Source organism: Mastomys coucha, unplaced genomic scaffold (genome assembly GCF_008632895.1).
Source record: "Mastomys coucha isolate ucsf_1 unplaced genomic scaffold, UCSF_Mcou_1 pScaffold1, whole genome shotgun sequence".
In the NCBI taxonomy this organism is placed as follows: Eukaryota; Metazoa; Chordata; class Mammalia; order Rodentia; family Muridae; genus Mastomys; species Mastomys coucha.
The window spans coordinates 55,720,308-55,745,127 of NW_022196891.1; the positions used below are offsets into that span (position 1 = coordinate 55,720,308).

At 42.2% G+C, this 24,820-nt stretch overlaps 1 protein-coding gene across 3 annotated transcripts in view; it reads left to right on the forward strand.

Annotated features, from left to right (window-relative positions):
• Positions 1–24,820, forward strand: part of Astn1 (astrotactin 1) — a 316,570-nt gene that overhangs the window by 129,786 nt on the left and 161,964 nt on the right. For 2 of the 3 annotated variants that reach the window (XM_031386411.1, XM_031386430.1), the window contains exons 3-7: positions 11,801–12,194; positions 13,944–14,090; positions 15,092–15,199; positions 19,633–19,782; positions 20,731–20,922. In XM_031386411.1, the coding sequence (XP_031242271.1) occupies positions 11,801–12,194; positions 13,944–14,090; positions 15,092–15,199; positions 19,633–19,782; positions 20,731–20,922 (991 nt within the window). The remainder of the gene's footprint in view (positions 1–11,800; positions 12,195–13,943; positions 14,091–15,091; positions 15,200–19,632; positions 19,783–20,730; positions 20,923–24,820) is intronic. The other variant, XM_031386421.1, reaches the window with a different exon arrangement.

A 24,820-nucleotide genomic window follows, 5' to 3' on the forward strand; every position in this document is an offset into this window, starting at 1 on the left:
GGAAGGATTTCAAGACTTGGTTAATGACTTTACCAGCAAAACAACAACAAAAAAATTGTAATTAGCTGAGGACAATATGCTGCTGATGGTTTAACGAAGCCTGCCCTAATGAGGGTGTCAGCAGCTCACTCAGACTGCCTTTACAAACCAGGCCTCTTCTCCAGAGTTTGTGCTTGATTAGCTCCAGAGAAAAACTGAACACAACACATTCTTTAAAGGGAGAGATAAGCATGCCAGTCAGTGCATGGCCCCAGGGAGGCAGCACTGCTGGACTCCCTTAGCTCTATCATCCTTCTCTCATGCTCAGGGCCTTTGGCAAAGGATGGTAGTTTGCAAGGGATTTTGACACACAATGCTATGATCCTATTTGGGTATCAGCATCTCCTGTAAGTCTTAAATTCCCTCTCTCCTTCTATTGCTACAGTATTCAGTTCTATTGTGCATCTTTCTTGGAGGGCAGGACTGAGCCACAGCTGGAGTGTAGAAAGGGATCTGACTTTAAATTCTCATTGTCCTCTGTAGGGTTTAGATGGGAATTTGGAGCTCGTGGTTAAAATGTTGATTGTTGTGGGTCAGATAACTTGCAAGTTGATGGCACCTCGTGTTGATGGTTCGTGTTGGAAGTGAGCATTACTATCCTGTGTTAGTTTGTGTTATTATGTTGACTGAACTGTTAGTAACCCTGGAAGAAGGAATTTATTTTGAGGAATTGCCCAAATCAGATTGGCCTCAGAAGTCATCCTGATTGTTGATTCTTCCCAGCCAACCATGGAAGAAACTATTTGTAAAGCAGGTGGTCCTGGGCTGTATAAACAAAGATAACTAAGGTCAAACCACAGAACAAGCCAGTAAGCAACATTTCTCTATAGTTTCTGTTCTAGTTCTACCTGAGCTCTTGCCCTGACTTCCCTCCATGATGGACTGTGGTCTGGAAATGAGTGCCAAAGAAACCCTCTCCTGTCCCAAGGTGCTTTTGGTCATGGCATTTATCATAGCAAATTAAAGCAAACTAGAACAGGTCCTACTGCAAAATGTGATATGGACAGTTTTACTTTTTATCTTCTGTGTCTTCATCTCTTGGTCAAAAAGTGGGCAAGTGGGAAGTCTGATAATAATGCCATTCCTAGTCTCCATCAAACCTGTAAGTGTGGCATTTTCTTGTTGACCCGTTTCTGTTGTTTGCTAATGCTGTGCAATTGTCTATTGTTTCACAGAGGTCTCTAATTGTAGAACAAGAATTTATAGACAATAAAGAGATTCAAGTTTGTACGCATGTATACTAGGCTCTCTCAAAGATAACCTTCTACATGTTTGTCATACTCCATCTGAAAGCCTTTCTATTCTTAGATTTCGAAGAGCATTAATTTGTCTCCATTTCACTCTCTTCCTCCCTCTCACTCTCTCTTTCTCCCTCTGTGTGTGTGTGTGTGTGTGTGTGTGTGTGTGTGTGTGTGTGTATGTTTCTTGTGTTGATGTGAGTGATATCCTTGAGTGTTGATCCTTAGGTCCTTGTATCTTTTGTTTGACACAGCAGGTCTCATTAGCTTGGAACTTCTATGTGACTTCAAGACAGCTGGAATATGGGTTTTCTGGGATCTGTCTGTCAGACCTGTGGGTTTCTAGGGATCTACTTGTCTAGAATGCAGGTTTCCAGGATCTAGTTTTCTCCTTTAGCCATCGTACCATAGCTGGGATTGTGGGCATTACCCACATCCAGATTTTTCTTATGGGTTCAGAAGACCTGAATTCAAATCCTCATGTTTGGGAAACAAACACTTTTCTGACTACACTATCCTCTCAGCATACTGATTACACTTTGAAAACATCTATCCAAGAAATCTTAATATCAAGCTCCTCCCTCTATGTATAATAACCATCTTTGGCACAATTGAGCTATTTCTCTGAGTTATATATTTATGTAGCACAATGATTAAGCTTCACTGAAAGAAGTGGGGTTATGGTGTAGGCAATATCTATAATACCAAGGATAGACACATGGGGTTCCTTGCTTGAATAGCCCCAAAGATTAGCTCTGAAGGCAAGATAGTTCAGGGCCTAATTTATGGAGGATAACGAGAGATCTGGGTGACTAGGACCCTGGCTCTCATTGTAGGCCTTTCTGCTTCTACAAGGTCCTGCAGCCATATTGCTAGAGGTCAGTATTTAGGTATTGATTTGACTTTATATCCCTAGATAAATTTGTAGAACTATTTAATTCTTTTGATCTTCTGTTTCCTCATTTAAAAATAAAAGCAATAAATTTCTAATTATATTTATTGACTTATGTAGTTTATATTCATATTCAATGAGGTAATGAGTATATTAGGCATTATGCCTGGCACATGGTAGGAATTTAACAAATACTATCATTACTATTACTAACAGTATGGGAAGAAGGCAGTATGTTTCTCTAGTCACCAAACAAGGCAGAAGCTCAAGGAGGAATGAAACACACACAGTGGAGTTGTAATAGAAGGATGAGAAGGATGAGAAGTGGTTTGCCATTTTGTTTGTCATGAAACAAACCATCTGCTATAAAGACTTGTCAATCTTCCATATCATTAAAAAATCTTTAGTAAGAGAAGAATAGGGGCAAGGGGATTTGAATACCTGACTAGGCCCAATCACAACATGATGATTAAGTTGTAACCTACACTTAAGTCATGAATATGACCAAGATCAAACTCTATCTGAAAGGCCTCCACCTACACCATTTCTAGGCTCTCTAAGAAGCACAGCTTTGAAGAGTCCATAAGACTTTTTATCTTATAACTGTTATAAGATGAAGACTTATAACTGTTATATAGTGACAGTAAAGATTGTGAACCAAGTTCAAGGAAATCTTAACTTCTCAGCTAATGGTGCCATAGACTGTTGTCATCTGAAGTCACTGAGATCCTTAGGCATGATTTCTTACATATGGTCTTTCTCAATGACTGTGTTTTAAAGTAACTGGTTATTTTATCTCAGTTCCAACTGCTGACCACAGAGCCATCAACTCTGTAAGACTTCCTTTCCCTCCCCTTGGACTAGGCTCCCTCACTTTTGAGGAAATAGATAAAAAAAAAAATCCCCAACTAATTCCATCTGGTTAAACAACAAGAAGAATTCTAGCGGTCATTAGCAAAAATACTCACTGCCTCTCCTATTACTTGTTCAATAATTCCCTTAATGTTTGGTCCTAATGGAGCAGATTATTATCACAATTTTATTTCATCAAGATCACCTACTGCAAGAAAACAAGGTGGAAAGAGGAAAGGAGCATAGCCAAAGATAGGCATTGGGCATTAGCCAGCTGGAGATGTTTATTTATTGGCTTCATGCTTGGCTAGTGAAGTTTTGAAGGGCTGGTGCTCATAGCCCAGGGAGAAAGCCTGTCTCACGCTGTTCTGCTCATGAGCTGCTGAGACAGCGACCTGGAGTGCTTTTGTCTCTATGTGGATCTTTTAGTCTCCTAGCTTGGCTGTCATGCATAATACACACATTTATGCACACATTTATGCATGGGTGTGTACACACAGCTACAAAATGGGTTCTGTGAGAATCTGTCCTTTCAATACCTGACACTGATGAGGGGTCACATCCAGAACATCTGCCTCAAATGCATCATCTTTCATAGAACTTTTGAGTTTAAACCCAAGTACCCAAGCTCTGTCCAATTCCTCATTTCCCTTCTAGAGATCTAGGTGATTTATTGGAATGAAAGATTCCACCTAGGTGGACTTGAACCTAAAAACACACCCATGGCAAGCTACTGCTTTATCATCCTATTCCACTCAGCTTCACTCAACCTTTGCATTCTCATTAAGGCAAAGACAAGGAACTGAAGCCATTAAGGATCAGAGTGCAGTTTAAGAAGAAATGCTACCCCAGTGTCACAGTGGGACAGCAAAGTCAGGGGTCTGAGTCAAGCAAAAAAAAAAAGCCCTCAACATCTCAAAACAGCATCTCTAAAAAAAGAATTCGAAGGAGGATAAACCAAAATAGCCCAGGCTGACTCCAGCAAGCTTGCCTCGAGCCACTGTCCCCGTTGACTCCAGGCTCTCATTAGATGAAACTCCCGAGTCTCATAGAGGAGTTAAAAACATTTCAGATTCAAAAGGAAAGACAGTGATCAAAGCTAACTGTCTTGAAACTTTTAGGCCTAGGAAAATCAAACTGAAGTAAATAAGGAAGAAGCTATAGCCTTGAGTCGCCTTAGAGAAAATCTGCTGATGATCACACTAGATTGCAGGGGCCCTAAGGATCACTCTGCCTACCTAGAAGCTTCTTCATGTCAGAGTTGGTCTTATGTCGATGGGAGGTTGCTGTTTGCTCTATCTTGACCAGACAAATAACATTTTAATGAGGCAGGATCATAAGAACATTCCATTCCTTCTCTAAGCACTGGATATGTGGAGTTAGGAATGTGAAAAGGGGAATCTGGAGGTCTCAAGGCATCAGGCAACAGCAAAAGCCTGCTCCATTGAGAGCCTACCTACATGTGGTGAGGCTATCTCCCGCCAGGGAGCTGTGCAACTCATGTCAGAAGACTCAGAACACATATTGTGGCCCCTTAATTAATATGGTGGCCCATGGCAACTAAAAAGTACTTCCGCAAGATTAAAAGCTTCAGAAAGCCCCCAAGAGAAGATGATGTTCTTAATAACATATAAATTGAACTTGCTACTTAATAAGTTTGAAACGTTTCATTTGTCTTCCACTTAGGAAAGAAATAGGCAAGGGATAATGGATTTCTATTCACCAACTACCAGAGAAGAGAAAAACCTGTCAGAGAAGATAACCAAGGGATTTTCTTCTGAGTTCAGATGGCTTCCTCTGCCAGAAAAAGGATTCTCAAGGTCGAGAATAAGTTACCACAATCTCGATGGCACTTCAAAGATCTGCCTGTACTTTTGGAATGGGAGATGTCCTTCTATCAGAGCTAAATGGAGTTGATGGTTGCTTCTGAATCAACTCCATTATGTCTTTGGTTTGTGGTTTTGGCTTAATGGGCAGGAAGATGTGACCATGTTCTTCCTACCATTGCCCTAATAGCTTAACATTATTTTCAGTTTGGCGTGGGTCATGGTTACAATCATCAAGAGCCGATAACAAGAATTGCTACATTTCCTTCAGTCACCTTATGCTGTAGAGGAAGGCCCCATATTAGGTTCAATGAGGCCATGATGTTTGCAGAAAGTTGCACAGTTGGGCAGAACTGTTATTTTATTGGGAACTACATTAGTTTCTTTTTTTTTGTTGATGTGATCAAATACCTGACAGGAGGAAACTTAGAGAGAAGGCTATATGGTTTGTATGTTAAGGAAGTACAGTCCCTATGGTGGAGAAATCATGGTAGTAGAAGCTTGAAACAAGTCATTACAAACAGGAAACAGGGAATGTGGAGGTGCTAATGCTTAGCTTGTGCCCAGGCCATGGGATGGTGCCATTTACCTTCAGGGTTGGGATTTCTTCTCTAGTTAAACACTTTTGGAAACAGCCTCATAGACACACTCAGAACGGTGTTGCTGTGTTGATTCTAAATCCAGTCAAGTCAAAAAACTAGTTTGATTGTCACAGAGATCTTCAGACTAGTAATTTAGGCCTGTTTTCTAATGGACTTACAAATCACAAGGTTAGAAAGGCCTTGAAGCTATCTATCAATCATCCATCTATCTATCTATCTATCTATCTATCTATCTATCTATCTATCTATCTATCTATCATCTATCTATCTATCTATCATCTATCTATCTATCTTTTGTATAAAATGTATTTATTATCTAAGTATCTATTCATCATCTGTCTCTCCGTCTATTATCTATGTTGTCAATTGTTTATTCAGGGCAATCTGGTTGTGGATTAGAATGTGGCTAGATGCCACAATTGGTTTGATGAAGCTCTCTTTTGCATCTGCTTCCTGGAAAAGTCAAAGGCAGATATAAGTTATTGTTGCCAAATATGATTCTTGGCCCTGATCTTTGGGCATTCTTAAAGAAATGTAGGGACCAAATGTGCCTATTTAATTCTTATTTTTTACTACTCCTTAATTTGTTTAGGGATGTGATTTTGGATTCTGTTTGTCAAGTTGCCCCAAGGGATAATTAATGATGTCTCGAATTCACTCTACTGTTACTCCTCCACTAGACTTTGAAATGCTAGCTGATTGATTGGCCACAGTCTCTTGACAGATGGTCACTAGAAACGAAATCTCAGCTTTTCCACTTTTCTGCCAATGGTTCACACAGTCCAGGTGACGCTCTAAAGTTCTGTGACATTTGACAGATCCAGTCTCTTTCACTCTATGATTTATTGATCATGTGACACTGATCAGGGAAGGGTTTCACTGGCCTCTAGGTTACTCCATTTTTGCACGTATATTCACCTATTGCTGTTCTTTTTGTTCTAAAAAGCACTAGCTGATTTTAGCACCAATAATCAGAGTGGCTTTCTTTTATGTCTGCATTTACTTTTGTTCTTTGATTTTGTTCCCTGACTAGAATGTAAACACCATTAGATTAGGAACCTAAGGTGTATTATTCCTTTGACAGTAATAACAGAAACCACTAGAAACACACATCCCTAGTACAGATCTGGTAAACATTCACTGAATGGCTTAATAACAAATAAATTAGTCTCATAAGTAATAGGCTTGTATCAGTTTAGCTCGTAGGCATATAGATGTCTATAATACAATGAATTCAAAAATCTATGAGCTCTGTCTTCTTCTCTTTCTCCCTCCCCCTCCCTCCCTCTCTCCCTCCCTCTCTTCATTCATTCTTTCCTTCCATCTACAAGCAGTTATTGACTTTCTGCTTATGCCAGGTACTAAAACCAACTCTCAAGCTATAAGAGATATGTCAGATATAACCCCAACTTTCATTAAGACTATAGTCTATTAGAAAAGGTGGAAAAGCCAGTCAAAGGCAGAATTACTTATGAGTGTGGAAGGGTCTATGCTCAGGGCACTGAGCCTGGAGAGGAGTCCATGGAAACCAGGATGCTGAACTCATTTTGAAGAGTCAGCTAAAATGGGAGGCATGACCCAGGACCTAGGGTGAGCACACAGTGGGTCTTGTCATTGAAGCAAGGAATTAGAATGAACATAAAAAGGAGATCTGACTAAAATTTCACTGACCCTGAGAAATTACTGTCAGTGTTATAGAAAACACTGTTACATAAAAAATTATAATATATACAAATTATCTGATAAGCTTCATGTTCCTCTCTCTTCAGTGAGTGGCATAAATGTCAATTTCATAATAAAACAAAGGTTTTCATTTGTTTGATCTTTATTAAAGCCAGTTGGGATGATTTATTGATTTTTAAGAGAAAAATATGTTTTAAAATGCCATTTTTTACAAGATATTTGTGAATAGATATGGAGTCCTCATATGCTTCCAATTCAGTTGTACTTAACAAAATGTTAACAGTTTTGAAAAATCAATAAAATGGTCAGAAACCTCATGCAAAGATGAATAAAGAGCAAATAATGCTATACCATGGAGTCAGTTGTTACTTATCTTTAATGTTCAAGTCTGCAGCTTATTGCTCATCACCTGAATATAGATGCACCTTAATGTTTTGCTTTGGGTTTTCAATGCCATAAAACCAGAAACTAACACAAACACACTCTGAACAGAGTGAAGAAATCCATAAACACAAAACCAGCCAAGGCTTGCCAACAACTTTTCTATACTTTCCCATAAGTCAGGTTGGCCAGTGTGTTCTTGCTCAGACCATAGGTGGAAATCTACCTGGACTCTGATGCCAGAAGGAGGGACTTTGTTCCTCCCAGTAAGCTTTCATTTGCAAATCTTGCCTTTCTTCCTTGTTTGGTTAACAGAAAGTCCCCAGGTGTCCTTGACCTAAGGTTTGGGCCATTGTCATATGCTGCCTCTCTTAGAGTCTTTGAAAGAAATGTCCTAGGACATCTGTGACTTTCATTTGTAAACTTTTTTACGAAGTTAGGGGAGCTAAAAATAATGGATAGTCCAATGAACTGGGCTTGTATGAGATTATAATTGTAGCCAAATGTCCCTGTGGACTTCCAAGTTGTCATTGTATAAGGACAGATTATTTAGCTTTCTAGACATATGCCCTAATTCAAATATAGCAATGTGTGTGTGTGTTTTTTTTTATTATGAGGGAGCTTTATACTTTTGCTTGGTATCCAATCATTGAATAGAGCATGTAAATGTTTCAGAAAAACTTATTCATAGTGAGCTTATCATTGTCATCACAAAATCTCATTTTAGATAACATCTCACATAAATACTATATAACATTACATCTTACAGTATTGTTTTTATAATAATCCACTATTAAGTAGTATGTTACAACAAAGTGATGAGACACTTGTTACCAAGTTGTGTTATGGGAGTAAGGAGTCTTTAGAAGAACCCGAGTCCAGAGAATCCTTTCCCTTATGCTTGAGGTAAATTGCTGGAGCTTATTACTGGTAACTAATTACTAGAGAGCTGAGGCCATCAAAAGTCACTGCCTCACAGCAGAGAAAACATTCTATTAATGTAATGCCGGAGACACTAAATATACAGGTTTAGCCAAATAAAATCTTGTTTTCTAGCTTTTTATAGGCTGTATGTTTTAGAGAAACAAACATAAGATATCTTCAGTTGGATGTCTGGACTTTATTTATTATGATAAGTTAATTGTAAAGGATCCTAACAAAATGGCCTCATGAGAAGTGAAGGATCTCAGAGTCACCCACTCAACCCCTCCACTGTCTTAACTTCTCTGGACACCATGGGCTGCTCATCAGATTGGGGGGGGTGTCAAACCTAGAGATTTTCAGTGTGTGCTGAGCTGAAAGAGAATATATATTTCTATGTTAAAATTCATCTAAATTTTAGGACCTACCAGCATCTTACTGGCATTTTTAAACATGGAGAAGATAAAATGTGAGAGTGATGTGGGGTTGTTGTTTGTTTGTGTTTTTACCAAATAATCTTGGATCTGGGTTCTTAGTCATTGCTTGGGAAACAGTCTTTATGTCTATGGTACTCTGACCTCTGGTCAGCTAGATGTGGACATTGGCTAGTTTCTTTTTCTACTTTGTGAATGTAGGATGGATCAATGTACAGGCATCCTCATGTACCCATCTTGTCCCTTGAATGTGTGAAGAGCCAGGAGAGAGCTTCAGTTTCTATAGTCAAAGCTCACCATGGTGATTGAAGCCTAGTGGTCTACAGGCTCTGGGGCTATAGTCTGGGGGAGATGTACTCTATGGAGATGGCTCAACTGATAAAGTGTGTGCTGTGCAAGCATGAGGACCTGAGTGTCCATTACCAGCACCCACATGATATTCAGGCACCGTGGTTCACTGTGGTGAGATTCTGTAGCTGGACACAGCACAGGCCAGGGCAGAGACAAGAGGACCCTGGGGGGTAGCTGGCCAAACAGTCCAGAGACAGACCCTTTCAAAAATAAGGCGACTACTAATAAAGAAAGGCACCCAACATTGACTTCTGGCCTCTGCACATGCTTCCCCCACACTGACCCACACACACACCCTGCCCCCTCCATACAAAGAACATAGGCTCTGAAATTAGTCACTAGGGCTCCACAACAGTCCTTCTCATTTTGCACATTGTATGACCTTGGACAAATTATTGAACTTCCATGACTCATTCTTTTTTTTAAACATCAGTGGGGATACTCTTAGAGTTAACACTTTAAACATTGTGAACAACTGTCTAATTCATAGTAAAAGCACCCATTAATGAACAGCTTGGTATCATTTTATTATTGAGTGATATGGGCAAAGAATCTATGGGCTGGATTTCACTGTAATCCTGTTGTGACCATCTGTATGCAGAATTATTAAGGAAGGGTGGAGGGACTCCTAAAAAGCCCTGTGTGAGCTAGAAAGATGGTGTTCAAACCTTTCCTCGGGGATTGATGTTTATGTCGTGCTCTTACAGCTCTTTAGGGAATAAAATTACCTCTGGCTTTCAGTGGCCTAATTTAATGTCTGACAACTTCTCTCAGTTGGGACGTTATTCCTTCTGTGTGGCTTAATTACCTATTGTTGCAGCTTTAGTTTGGGGTGAGAGAAAGGATAGCCCATCTACTCTGCCATGAAGATGATTGACGGCTCTGCTGAAAGCTATTAGGTCATATACAGATGCTTACTGTCCATGGATTAACTCAGCGCTTGGTACTGTACAGTCAGTTGCAGTGTCCTATAGGCAGGGTTTGTCTCTGTGTGTCTGAGAGTCCTCAATGTGGACTGCAGGAGAGGTAACAGTTAAGAGGACCTAGAATACTTGACTTCTACCCTATGCAACCAGAATGGGTTTACTCTCTCTGTACCTGCCTGAGAAGTTGCATCAGAAGAATGCAACCTCAAAAGAAAGTAAGAAAGACTTGAAAAGCAGAAAGTTACATTCCTGGCAAGCCTTATGGCTTGGTATGTCACCAGCTGCCTCTACTGTGTGCTGCTTTGCCTTCTCATGTAGCCTGTTTGAGCATGGTAGTGTGTAGGCACGTGTGCTTGTTTGCATATATATGTGCATATGTCCTTTTCTTACAAAGATGGTGGCAGATGGAGGGATAGCCAGGAAGATTTACTGGGAGACTGTATTTATAAATCCAGAACATAATCATTGCGACACAGGGCGGGGGAAGAGAAACCTTTAAATTTGTTTGCAGGAATATTCTTGATCCATCTTCACAGGTTGGACTCCAATGGAAAGTGCAGTAGGTTGGCAGTGGCTAGAGCCAAGGTTAGGAGGAGAACCATTGGGTACACCCTGACCTAGTGAAATAGATTTAAAGGGATATTGGCCAAAATGAAGGGGTGAGCTTGAGTGTGCAGCGGGTTTATGCCTCTGGAGTGCTGTAGAGGAAAGAGCATAGGAGGCCCTCTTCACCTCTCCAAACCCCAGCTTGGGCTTGTCAGGGCCAGTTGTTCAGCCTCACTGAACACTGTGTCCTTATCTACAGCAGACAGCTGGTGTTGTCCTGACTTGTAAGAACTGGCCTCCAAGGTGGTAGCCTCTGGGTTGTTGAGGGTTCATCAGTAAACTCCCCCACTAGCCCCGACTCTGAGTTATGGCAACAGGCCTTTTCTCCATGGAAACAAGTAAACTGAGTCCCTGCCACCCAAGGCATGTGCAAGCAGTAGGATTTCTTCACACAGGTGCTACTCAACTCTGATGGATGTAAATGGGTTGATGGTTTTCCCTGCTGGGCCAGTTATTCTGACGGAGACCGCTGAGCAGATCCTCGATGGTGTGTGATGTATTGTGGTGGGCACTTTTCATCATTACTTATCCTGATACTTAGCAAACCCCATAAGCAGTTAACTGGCGACTCCTTTATTGTACAGACAAGAAACCTGAGTTGTAGAACTGATAGGAAACATTGATTTGTGGATCCAGTGTTAGGATCCATCTAAGATTGATTGTTTAGATAGGAGATGAAGCTCGATGCCATCCCATGCTGGCTGCTAAAAAGAAAGCCCCAAAGCAGCTTTATGTGTAGCACATTTGCCTTAAGAAACAAACCCTCTCTCTGACTTCTGCAACTGAAAACCCCAAATCTTAATCCTCCCCATCCTCTATCTCAAATATTTGCTAAGCCAGCAGCAACTAACCATGTCTTCTCATATTTCTCCCTTGTTAAGCACCAGTGCCTGCAGAGTGTCCCTTAGTTGCTGAGTGATGCTTCCTATATGTGCTCAATACATTTGAATGCATAAATTAATGAATGAGTGATGAGTGGAGTTAGCAGATGGACACTGTGGGGAGAGCTTACTTTTCTTTGTGCAAACACCTGATTCCTGTCTTTCCAGGGTGGCATGATTGCTCTGTTGCTGTCCATCTTGTGCCTGGTGATGATCCTGTACACTCGCAGGCGCTGGTGCAAACGTCGCCGGGTTCCCCAGCCCCAGAAGAGTGCCAGTGCAGAGGCAGCCAATGAGATCCACTACATCCCATCTGTGCTAATTGGAGGCCATGGGCGGGAAAGCTTGCGCAATGCCCGTGTGCAGGGCCACAACTCCAGCGGTACTTTGAGCATCCGGGAGACACCCATCCTGGATGGCTATGAGTATGACATCACAGACCTACGTCACCACCTGCAAAGGGAGTGCATGAATGGAGGGGAGGACTTTGCCAGTCAGGTGACACGCACTTTGGACTCCCTACAGGGCTGCAATGAGAAATCTGGGATGGACCTCACACCAGGTAGGAATGGAAAAAGGGATGGGCCTGTTTAGTCCTTGCTCAGGAAGCCAAAGATTAAATAGGGGTAGCCAACAGCTGTTATATAGCAAAATGTACCAATGCCTGTTTCGTGGGCTATACCCCAACTGAGGTGCTATGAGCACTTTCTGGAAGAAAGCCAGTTGTCTTTATGCGTGTGATCCCTGGTAGGTTGCCTGTGCTCCAGTGGAGAGCTCTACAGCCATATACATACATAAAGAAACTTTATTAAAAGGACATAAAGGTGGGATGGAGAAGTGTGTGGGAGGGTATAGGAGGAGTAAAACTGGGTGAGTCTGTTCAGAATGAATGGTATACATTTATGAATTTCTTAGACTTAAAAAATTTAAAAACAACCCACTTCCTTAGATAACTGTACTTGGTGGGTTTCTAATTCATAAAAGAAGCATAATTGAGTTGGATCTACTTCCACTTCCACTTCCACCAGCTTAGGAGCAGAGAGATGCCTTGACATGTAGCCGAAGTGTATTAAAGCCTCTTTGTGAAGCCTTCTAGGAAGTAAGGGGGCAACTTGGGAAACTGACCTGGCTTGACTTGCTTGTATATCATGTCTTTGTGCAGACAACTTAGTTCTTTAGTAACATGGAAGGTCTTCACTTATCTGCTTTGCATTTGACTGGTTCTTATTTTGTTTGGTTTTCTCTCTGCCTCCTAAGATGGGGGCCTTGGGTCTTCTAATTGCATTATCTAGCCCCTGCTTCTGTGGTCTCTACACAGGGTGCATTTTTTTCCAAATAAAATGAAAGAATACAATCAAAGCATCAGATCTTAGATGCTAGCTATATCTATTGAGAGAGTGGGTAGGACAGCCTTGGTCCAAACTCAGCAGAACAAGATTAGGGTCAAAAACATGCAGAGAGGGAAGATCTGTTCTTTTAAGATAGCCCACCTCTCTCTCTTTCAAACTGCTATGAATAAGTACACCTTAAAAGACAGCATCTCAACAGTGGTCCTCAAGGTACTGCCCAGTACTTCTTTGAGGAAGACACAGTCAAAACTGCATGCTGCTAAAGATGCACAGACTTTCTGTGAGGCTGGAAAAGGCGAAATCATATAGCAGGAAATGGAATTCTATTTAGCATCTGGAAGATGACCTGTATCAATAATCATTTCCTAATATAATTTAATGTCTGAGAACTTTAAAATCTGAGAGTAGAAAGGAGGATTCTCTAACATGTATCACATTCCACATAGCACCAAGGCCATGGAATGGACATAAGGTACTTGGGGGTTCAATCCCTAACTTCTTTAGGGAAGAGACAAATTGCACAAAGGCATGCAGTAGCTAGAGTTCAGTCAGCAGAAAATGGTGGAGTCTGTGATAAAAGACAGGCCACATTCTGTCTGAATGCACATAGATTCTATTTCTGCTAAAACCCAGTGCTGTCCAGAAGGAAAAACCCTGAATTCTGTGTTTAGCCAAAGGCTGGCAAGCAATGACATTATCAATACGGAATTAACTAAATTGGATTTTCAATGGTAATCCTCTTACTTCACTCCTCCTGTAACTTTGTAGCCCCTAGAAAGTAGAAAGGGATGTCTTTGTTTCCATCTGCCTCTTTTTATATGTTCTTCATTTTGGGACTCAATCTACTCAGCTCAGGCAGATTTTCTCACTTCCCTTCTTTTTTTTTTTTTTTTTGCCTTTTCTCTTGTTTGTTTGTTTTTTTTTTTATTCTTTTTTTCTTTTTCTGACTTTTCCTTATATAGGAAGTGACAATGCCAAGCTTTCCCTGATGAACAAGTATAAAGATAATATCATAGCCACAAGTCCTGTGGATTCCAACCACCAACAAGCCACTCTGCTCTCCCATACCTCCAGCAGCCAGAGAAAGAGGATCAACAATAAAGCAAGAGGTACCCATGCCTAATTCTAAGTTATGCAGATGAGATCCAGATTGTGGGCAGAGGCGGGCCATTAACTCAAACTACATGCACGGTGACACATAGCTACAAATGTATATGTCTGGCACAACCTTCAGGAGGCCAGATAGATGCTACTCACTCCAAAATTTAATATCAGCAACCTTTTGATTAAGTACTGCCAAGCACATGAATATTTTCTAGGAACTAACTGAACAAGTGTGCAAAGATATGTGTAAATGGCTGCTTATTATATTTAAACCAGCTAAAAATCAGAATTGGTATAGATGCCCACCAACAGAGAATTGGATGAGTATCTGGCACATCTGCCTAATGTCCAGTGATTTACCATGTAGTCATTTAAAATGATCTTTATTTGTTAATATGGAAAGTTGCCCATATATTCAAGGAAGAAAATGAGATTACAATCAAGGTATGGCTCAATTCCATTTTAAAGGGAGATTAAAACCCCTTTACCTGTTTTAGTATCAGAAAAGGACAGAGGGTATATAGATCAAATAATAGAAAAATTTGTCTCTGTTTTAGAGGGCTCGCAAGACATGTTCCCTGCACATATGCCTACCTACTTTTTTTTTATTCTTTTTGTATATATTCTTGAATCAGGAATAACTCAGAAGTATAATGACTTTTTTCTGCCCTGATATAATTCTGGTCTTCTATCAAGCAGAATGGAACATTTCCCTTTCTTTTTTTTCCACCTGGTCCCATCTCTGAAAGTCATCTCTGAATAGTAGATGCCAGACAAGTCCATCATCCCAGAACCATGTTTTCTGTAGGGATCAGAGTGCTATCAGTTGCTTTCACAAATGTCTGCTTTAAGCCTGGGTATCAAGAAGTCCTAGACCCTCAGCTACCTGTCTCTCAGACTGTCTGTCAGCTACTCTCATTTTTATTGACTCCCCAATTAGGCCACATCCTGTGATTCTGCATCCCACAAAGTGAAAATATCTACTCTGATTCTCTATTCATTTCAGCTGGTTCTGCCTTCTTGAACCCTGAAGGGGACTCCAGCACAGAGGCAGACAATGACCCACAGCTGACCTTTTACACAGACCCCTCTCGGAGCCGGAGGCGCAGTCGAGGTAGGGATGGTGGGAAGGTGTGTAAGTGGGGAGCAGGTGGGAAAGGCATGGACCACAGAGAGCTCTGTGGACTGGAGTCAACTTCAGCAAGAAGAATGCTTGGATCCCAGCTGGTGCTTCCTCCCCAGAAGAATGGAAAGCCTAGGGTTCGGTGAGAGTGAGAATCCTCTCTCCCAGATAATGGCACTCTCAAACAAGTTTCCATATTGTTTGAAAGGCTGTTTCTTGGTCAGAAGACTCTCAATTTCTTCTTGAAGACTCAGCAGTCATGTTTTATGATTCACAGAAAATAAAGTGGATGGAGTTTGGTAAATGAATAATACATGATACTTGTCATCAATCCAGCTGCATTGGCCTTGAGATTGAGCTAGATTGGGCTAGGAGGGCATGGTCAGTAAGGAATTATCTAGGAGTTGAGAATAACATGGTTTTCTTTGGCCTTTAAGTCTTTACTCAGTAGAATCTTGAGATCCAAGCCTCCAGATCCTTCACTTCTCCTGGCATAGTTTAAACTAATTTGTTCTTCACACTGACACATCTGTCCTTTGCAGCATCTGTATGTGTTGCTGCAGGCTCATCCTTGGTGAAGTCATAGACTTCAGCTGTGACTCCTGCTACTGTAGGTGACACTGTGACCTTCCTGGTGTTGCCATTACCTCTGACAGTGATCTACAGACACCAGTGAGCTTCAGCATTTCCTTCCTGTGTGGCATTGCGTAAGGATGTAGCCCCTCTGAGCATCCATTCTCACATATTGGATGACTTATCAATAGCCTATACAGAAGGCTTCTGTGAGGATTACATCCTTTATTTATTTTTGCAACTGCTAAAGTACTTTGAAATCCTCATTGCGGCCACTGGATCTTCCCGATGGCTGTCTATAGTTTTTATAGAGGACTGTCTTGGAATATACCAAACAGACTCTGCTGGAGACATTGTAGAGGATATATGAATGGCATCAACTGTGTCACCTTTGTGAGGACATAACCAAGTAGCATTTCCAAATGATACCTAACCAGTGGCTTTCAGAACTCACACATGTTGGCTGAGTCCTACCTCCACTCAAATTCTCTTCATAGAGAATTTATTCTTCCCAGAACCTCCAAGAAGGAAGGTATTTTCATTCTGTAGCCAGTGCCTCAGTCTGTAGCATTTGAGTTTTTCTTGCCACTTTTTTTTTTTCTGATGAGCACAGTGGGGCTCTTAATTACCTAACTGTAGAGTCTCATTTTTCCTGACGTTAGGATGTAGATAACGGTACCCTCCTCCCTTGATGCTCAAAATACTTTATAGAACAAATACATAATCTAGGCTGTATCAAAGCAGGTTTTGTCTTGTTTTAATAAAGTCTTATTTGAGAAAACCCTTGGTGATGGGTTAGAGTTAGTTACTTTACGGCATAACATGATTTGTTTTCCTAACTTCTAAATCCCTGTAATGCATCAACTGTCTACCACCATTAACTAAACTATAAGTGGCTTAGGGGTGGAGCATTCTTATAATTATTTTTTTTGAAGTGCCTACTAAAGGATTTTGCCTATAATATATGTGTGTGAGTGTCTGCTTAATTGGACTGGATACATCAATCAGACCAGCAAAAGCATCTTATAACCTAGCTCCTATGGGTCAGCCTCTATGATAGGTCGTGGAAACATGAAAGCATGGCACAATGATAAGGCTTTATTTAATAATGTAAATAAACAAAACAAGCGCTCAGAAGGGATAACACTTAATTCTACATGGCAGCAATAGGAGGCCATAAAGAAGAGTTAGCACTGAATCACAGGCAATGTATAGAATGTCTGAGAAAAAGAATTCTTAAGTGTGAACATTTCAGTAGAGGAATGTCATACATAAAAAAAGCTGAGGGACTCCAAGCAATGTGGTTGTCAAGGAAGTAAGGGAGCCTGTAGCTCTAGACAGGATATAAACAAACATAGGGAAGGTGGAGATGCAGGCAGAGAATAAGCTAACTACCAAAGCACAAACTTGCCTCCTTGTTACAATTACACACCGGCTTCTGTAAACAAACAGGAAACCCCTGGAAAATGTGAAGGCAGGCGAGGATGCTAGATTGTGGGTTGACAGTGCACATAGAGGAAAGGAACAAAAATATCAGTTGCAAGTTATTGCAATCACAGGAGGGCGGTGGCAAGTGCCTGCAAACAGTGATGACATCCTGTGATAAGAGCTGTAACAGCAGGGTGCACCGAGGGCTAGAAGAACAAGGAGAGTGAGAATCTGTGCTTGAAGGTTTCAGGGAAGTGTTTTCAGGAAGCTGTTGTCGAAGAGTAGGTGTTGACCAGGATGACAAGGTGACAAAATGGCCTTCTGTGGAGGAGGAGATAATCAGTGCAAAGTCACTGGAATGGAAGGGAAGGTCTCGTGAGAAAACTGAAACATAGTTTCCTTCAGTAAAGTCTGGGGTGCGTGTTTGTGGGTTGTTCAGGAAAGAAGGCCAAAAGATCAGCAGAATCCAGGAAGAATACAGTCGTGACTGCAAAGGTCCTGGATCTGCAGAGTTAGCTAGTCAGCTGTGCCATGTGGAGGTCTATCTCCTCGTGAGGACCTGTGGATGCTAGCTGAGAGCCAGGGGCCATGTCTGTGAGGGCAAGACAGGTACTGCCTGAGTCCTGGTGGAAGATGAGAGAATGGAGGTGTAAACTTAAACATCAACCACAAAACAAAAGACCTACTATTTAAAGGGTTGGTGGTAAGAAAGTGTGTCTTGTGAGCAAACCAGAGAAAGAGTTGGACTGAATGGAGTTGTGTGAGTTGAGAAGCCATCCGATGACAATGGAGATCAGACAGGAGACTGGGTTTGGGAAATAGGACAGGTATAGTTTGCAGAATGTAGCATTTTAGTGCCGGAGGATGTTCTGTTGTTGATGGATTTGATATTGTAACTGGTTGATCCTTAAGTGTGAGCAATGGACTTCATGTGTAATACCCAAAATTAATCTGCAAGCATTATCTTGCCCAAGGACCAGGTAACTCCTGGAATGCTGAGAGATGTAGTTCTTAAAAAATAACAAAGTCCCTTGGGAAAGTACTACGGCCTATAGGTTTGCCTTCATAAACCCCTATAGTATGGGTCTCAGGGTCATCATTCAGCTGGGAAATTCTAGGAACGGTCCTGAACAAAGTCCATCTCTTGGTCAGTATTTAATATTGAATAAAGCTTGCTTCAGAATGATGGAACCATTTTCTCCCTGGTGAAGCTCAAGATTAACATATGCTGTAAAGATACTAGTGTGAATAGTATCTCCACCCCTTGCAAGAACTAGAGGCTCCCGGCAACCTCTGTATCTCTTCCTTCGCCCACGTCTCTCCACAGCCCCTTGGGAGACCCTGCCCACCAATGATGGTGGTCCTGGGCCCCAGACTCATCACAGTGTTTCCTGAGTCAGCAGTTCCCGAAGCTCTAGCCTTTACAGCTGCTCGGATCTGGCCATACTCTGCTTGGCGCTGCCTTATCGTCACTCAATGATGTGAACGATCAATGTAGAACTCTAAGCACAGGTCCCTGATACCTAATGACCATTCCATAAGTGTGAGTTGTCACAATTAGGGCCATCTCTTTGAGACTTATTTTCCTCTTCTGCCAAGTAGAGAGTCACTGGGCAGGCTCATAGGTATAGTATGAGGAGATAAATATTTAAAATGAAACAACAGCACAGTGTCCTCCATAGTGGGACTGATATTGTTATCTATAATAAATATTAACAGAAGTAAGAAACTTCCAGGAGAACTCTCCGTTTTGTTGTCTTGCTTTCTCACCCTCCCACATGCATCCTGCCTCCGGCGAAAGTTCCCTCTGCTTACCACCACTTCATCCAAAAGTGGCAGAAAATTAAACCTTCTAGATGAGCAAAGCAAGCCTTTGCTTCACCATTCTCTCCAGTGGTGTCTGGGCTGAGAGGAGCATTTGGCTGTGACAGCATCATTTACTCACCCATAGAAGAAGGGCAAGTTCCTCCAGTAGGGGAAGCCCTTCCCCCCACCCCCAGAAGTCCAGGTTTACACTGTGGGAGCATGTCCTTACAGCTTCCTCTGTGAACAGTAAGGGCCTGCACTATAGGGTTTAAACAATTTTTGCCTTCAAGGTTTGAGCTCAGCTAGGGAGTTAGAGGGAAATGCCCCCTTGTGGTCTCTTATAAACCTGACTAGTCAAATTGGGGAGAGTCTGTACTCTGCTCACCACTAGAGACTGTAAGGGCCACCAGCTGGCCAAGTTCCTTCCTACTTCAGCTGGTCATGTGATGTCCCTAATGAAGCTTCCTTCCTAAGGTCACATAGCAGAGGTGTGTTCTGACGACTTCCCCCTCTCTCCCCAGCCCCCATGGGTTCTGTTTGCCAGCAGAAGGCCAAGTCAGATGGCCAGTGCCTGGATTTTTACCACTCTATCTTGTTTGCTTTTGTCTTGTTTTCAGTGGGCTCTCCCCGAAGTCCTGTGAATAAGACCACCTTGACCCTGATCAGTGTCACCAGCTGCGTGATTGGCCTCGTGTGCTCTTCTCATGTCAGCTGCCCTCTTGTTGTCAAAATCACCCTACACGTCCCCGAGCACTTGATTGCTGATGGTGAGCTCATTCTGCCAGGGATGGAACGGCTTCTTCAGTAGTTGGTGTTTTTTAAGCTGGGTAAAAGATGGAGAAACCAAGGGTCACTATGGGGGGGGGGGAGAAGAGACATGCCCCAACACGTAAGATCGAGGTTATGGCTAGATTGTTACAAGGTGATCTCAGAAATTGAGCAAATGAAAAACTTAACAGGTCATCTCCAATACTCTATGCACATTGTCTGAAATGCAAAGCACAGTGGCTATAGATGTGTAGACATCATGGTCTTTTACCATTTGTGGAAGGAAAAGCTAACGGCAGTAGAGGTGTTTAAGGATCGGCCATGCTTTGGCTTCTTTTGTCCAGGTGATAGACTGTTAGCTGCATTAACTTGTTATAAACCTAGACCTCAAAAGTAATAATTTACCTTCATGCAGGGGGACCCCAAAATAATAAGGGACTCCCATAGGTTCTGAGAGTCCCTGAATCATTCAGGCCCACAGCCTCTCATTGACTTGTTAATATCTGCTCTTGTTGTCTCTGCAAGGTTGGAAACAGGTGGGGAGTGTTCACGGTGTTAGAGGACCTGCTATTTTATAGGAGGCGAAGACAGGAGGCACATCCTTGTTACCTGGATCAGTGCCAATGCCTTGTGGCTGGGTCCGATGGAGCCGTACCATGGCCACCACAGAGCCACTCTGTCCCTCTATCCCTTAGGAACACTCCTGCAATATGAGATGAGGCATGGCAGTAGGCAGTGCTATAGCTGGAAGGGTTAACAGCCCTGGCCTCACAGTAGTCGATATGACTGAAGGACCTCCATCTGCCATTCCCTTGTCCTGGTAATAATGGTAGGCTAGGATTGATGGAAGTAATGATACTGAATTAGGATGTGCCCTGCCTCTGGTGACTTGTGCCCATGTATTGTGTGTGCCTCTGCAGACTTGCTTCTTCTCTGTCACCCTGTAGGGAGCCGCTTCATTCTGCTGGAGGGGAGCCAGCTGGATGCCAGTGACTGGCTGAACCCTGCCCAAGTGGTTCTCTTCTCTCAGCAGAACTCCAGCGGGCCCTGGGCCATGGACCTCTGTGCCCGGCGGCTCCTGGACCCTTGTGAACACCAATGTGACCCCGAAACTGGTAGGCGGGAGCACCGGGCAGCGGGTAACTGTCAGAGAGAGCGCATGCCTTTTGCAATCATTCTCTTGAGATTCAGACCATCTTGTCCAATTCCGCTGTCCCTTTTCCATCTCAAGCGTGGACCATGACCATGCATGCATAACACCATTTGATTGAGTCACTGAGCATAAAAACATGCAGTAGTGTGACAGAAACCTGGGCAAGATCTTAACTGCAGCCTTACCCTACAAAAGCCAGTTTGAATAACTTCCATGGTCCATTTTGTCATTCTCTAGCTACTGTGACTCTTTATGATTGCAAAATTAATTTGTTTAGTATAAAAAATAGTATAGAAGAAAATGATAATTGTCTATATTTTTGTCTCCTATTTCTGACTCTTCATGTCCTTTCTTTCCCTTACTAGTCTATGCATAATGTTTTAAAGATTTCCTGGAAGCATAGGATGTCTAGTTGAGTTTTCCTGAATTTGTTTCCTTAATATTCTATAAGACTTTTCCATAATCAAAATGCTCAGTACCATTTTAATGGTCATTTGCTGTTGTATTGTACACCATAGTTCATTTAAACAGTCTCATTGCTTTGAATTTAGAAGGCTTTAGATTTTTCTTTTATTTTTATAAATACTATTAAGACAAACCTCTTATCAAAGAAAAGTGGAGCACATAGGAATTTATTTTTCTTCCAAAGAACTTTATAGATAGATCACTACCCAAAGGCTGTTGACATATTTAAATGCATGCCTCTGTCACAAAAGCAGGACTAGGGAAGTTCTGAGTGAGGTACAGATTCAGGTAATGTAGAGTAGAGTGGCTTCCTTACTCCTGGAACGTTGCATGCTCAGGATCCCAGGTCTGTATGCCAAGTAGATTTGCACTTTTGTGGTAGGAAGGCTCTTTACTATTCTTGTTACCATGACAGAATATCGAACAGAAAACAACTTAGAGGAGGAGAGATCTATTTTGGCTCGTGGTTGAAGGAAACACAGTCAGGGAAGACATGGTGTATAGGGTTCTATATGGTGGGAAGATGGCTTGCTATATCTTTATGGACCAGAGACTCTAGCTGAAAGTGGAGCTAGCCTAGACACTTTAATTCTTACCTCTACTCCTATGGCCTACGCCTGCCAGCTAACCCTTGTGTCCAAAAGTGGCTTTCCAGTGCCACCAACTGGGAAGCAACTAGCTGAAAAAAAAATTCACATTTAAGCCATAGCAAGGGGTTCATATATAGTAGCCAACTACAAAAAAGAATTTTCAGGAGCTAGAGTACCACTGGTGAAGCCCTCCTGGAGAAGAAGTGTAACGCTATAGAACAAAGGAGAGGGTCATGAACCAATTCCTCAAGATCTCTGTCATGTATAACTCCTGAGACAGGCTGGGGGTGGCATGTATCTTCAGAAAGTTCAGTTCAGGAAGGTCTTTCTACAGATGTGGCCTAAGACATATGATCTGTAGTTAGTTGTAATCCATTATTAAATCCCTTTGAGAAAGTAGCAGGTAACTGTGACATCTAAAGTTCATGTTCTGAGGTTTCAAACTTATCTTTTTCACGTGGGCCCATCACAGAGATTCTAGGTCCCCATATGGAAGAGAAAGTTCAGCACTTTCAACATCTGATGTCTAAGACAGTGCTTGCTTGCTGTCCCTCCTACACTGTCAGGCAAACACCAAACCAAACAGATGGGCTGTGCACTATGCCCAAAAGCTAGTGTGCTTGGAAGAAATTAAAAAGAGCTCATCTCAGAGGTGGGAACTCTCCATGCAGCAGAGCTGGTCTCTGGTATCCTCGTTCTCCAGCTGGTTAGGATTAGGAGGATTTGGGACAGTCTTAGATGTTAAACTCACTTCTGAGAGCAACAAGATCTCTAGAGGATCTTACATGTTTCCTTTTGGCCTTGAAAGAAAATCAAGGCCTATGGTTACACGTGGAAAGGAGGGAACTGATGTTCTACACTTGGAAGGGTTAGACATGCTGCCTTCTTACTTTAGATAACATTTAATTATCTGGGCCAGAGGTGCATGGCTACTGACAAGGAGAGTTTGTGTTTAGCCTATCATGAAGTCCGAGCAAAAATAGGGTTGTTAAATGTTACATGAACTGCTCAGATATGCTGGGTCCAACATATTTGTCATTCAACATTTTAGGAGATAACCTGGACTGAACATTCCTACTGGCTGTGCCAGGAAGCTAGTTGTCTATGCAGAAGTCTCATATCTCTACCCCTCTAGCCCCTTGCAGATATCCAATTTCTAATCCTTCCTACAAAATGACTGTGGGAAGCCCCTCTCTTGCAAATGGTTTCCCAGTATCTCTCACAACTAATGAATCTCCAACTGGAAAGTTACAAGGGATACTAAATATAAGAACCCCAGCCCTGCAACGGAACTAAGGGACAACATCTTCATTTGGTGTGGCATCTGAAAAATGATGCTTCAGAGCCTTTCATTTTCATTAATGCTGGGATTGGAAGCCCACCCACCCCTGTGCTGCTTCTCTCTGCACATGTGATGATGTGGTCATCCCACATGCTCATCACTAAGAAACTTTATCGCCTCCCACACTCCATCCTAGGAGACTTTCTCCAAAGAGCTGAGTGTGGGAATTGGCTTCTAGTCAAGTCGACGTTATTTTTTGCAATCCTCCAGCTAGCTTACTTGGAAATGTCAGAGTGTTGGGACATGTGCTTTCCCAGCCGAGCTGAGGGGTCTGCCCATATGGATGCACAGGGCTGTGCAAATGCACTTGTGTATTTTTTTCACGCAGACACACGCACCCATAAACAGACAAGCACACAAACACAGATGCTCAGGCACTGCAAAGGAGCAACCCCTTTGGTGCCTGCAGCACTCCTTAAGCAGTTTTCCTAAAAAGTGTCCCAAAGTTAAGTGTGTACTTACCCATTATCTGCATGGGACTCCACACTACCAGGTATGAGAGACAGAAACATGCTCTTACTCCACCAGATGCCCACATCCTCTCCCCCCACACACAATCTGTAGATGTGTGATGTTGCATGATACAAGAAGGTTAAATGGCACATAGAATTGAAGTTGCCTAATAACTTGTGTCACAAAACCAAGATTACCCTAGATTATCTGGTTGTCCCAGGCCTGTGCCAATACTTCTCAAAAGTAGATGTGAAAATAGGTTAAAGTCCCAAGATGAAGGAATGATTCATTAAGCTATTGTATACTTTAAAGATGAAGGGCAAGTCATGAACCAGGCATGCAGACAACCTTTAAAGCAAGGAAGCAGGTTCTCACTTGTAGCCTCTAGAAAGAAGCAGAGCTCTGTAGAGACTTACTTTGTATATACTTTAATCCTAGCCCCATAGAACCCACATTGGTCCCCTCTGGCCCATATTGAAGTGATGTTGTTTTAGAAACACGAGTTTGAGATCAGCTACAAATATACCAAAAGAATGACAAAACAGCTAAAGCAGAGAATCCTCTTATACTCCCTCTTCTTATACCCCCACCATAATTCTAGAACTCCTAAAGATGTGTGAGGGCCTGTGAAAGAATCAGGGCTATAGGAAACTTGCTAGTTCATTCCAGTTCCAGGCTTCCTCTCCACTTATATTCTAACACCATGTTACCTGGAAGGGACGAGCTCAGAGACCAGCCTGGACAAGAGCAAACCAAAACTGGCAAATGTTCTTATAATCATCCCAGCTCCTCAGACCTTCTGGTTATATGCAAGCATGCCTGAAAAACGAGAGACCTTCATACCATTGTAATCTCTCCTAAGCATTGTGGTCATCTCCTAGTGGGTGTCAACTTAGGACGAGTCAGTCCTAGTACCTGGTTTGGGGAAGACTTAGGATACTTGTAATTAGGTTCAGACTTGCTGATGACTTCCCACAATACCCTGTGGACCATCTCCTCACTGCTTTGTAATGTCAGGTGGAAAATGTGTGGGA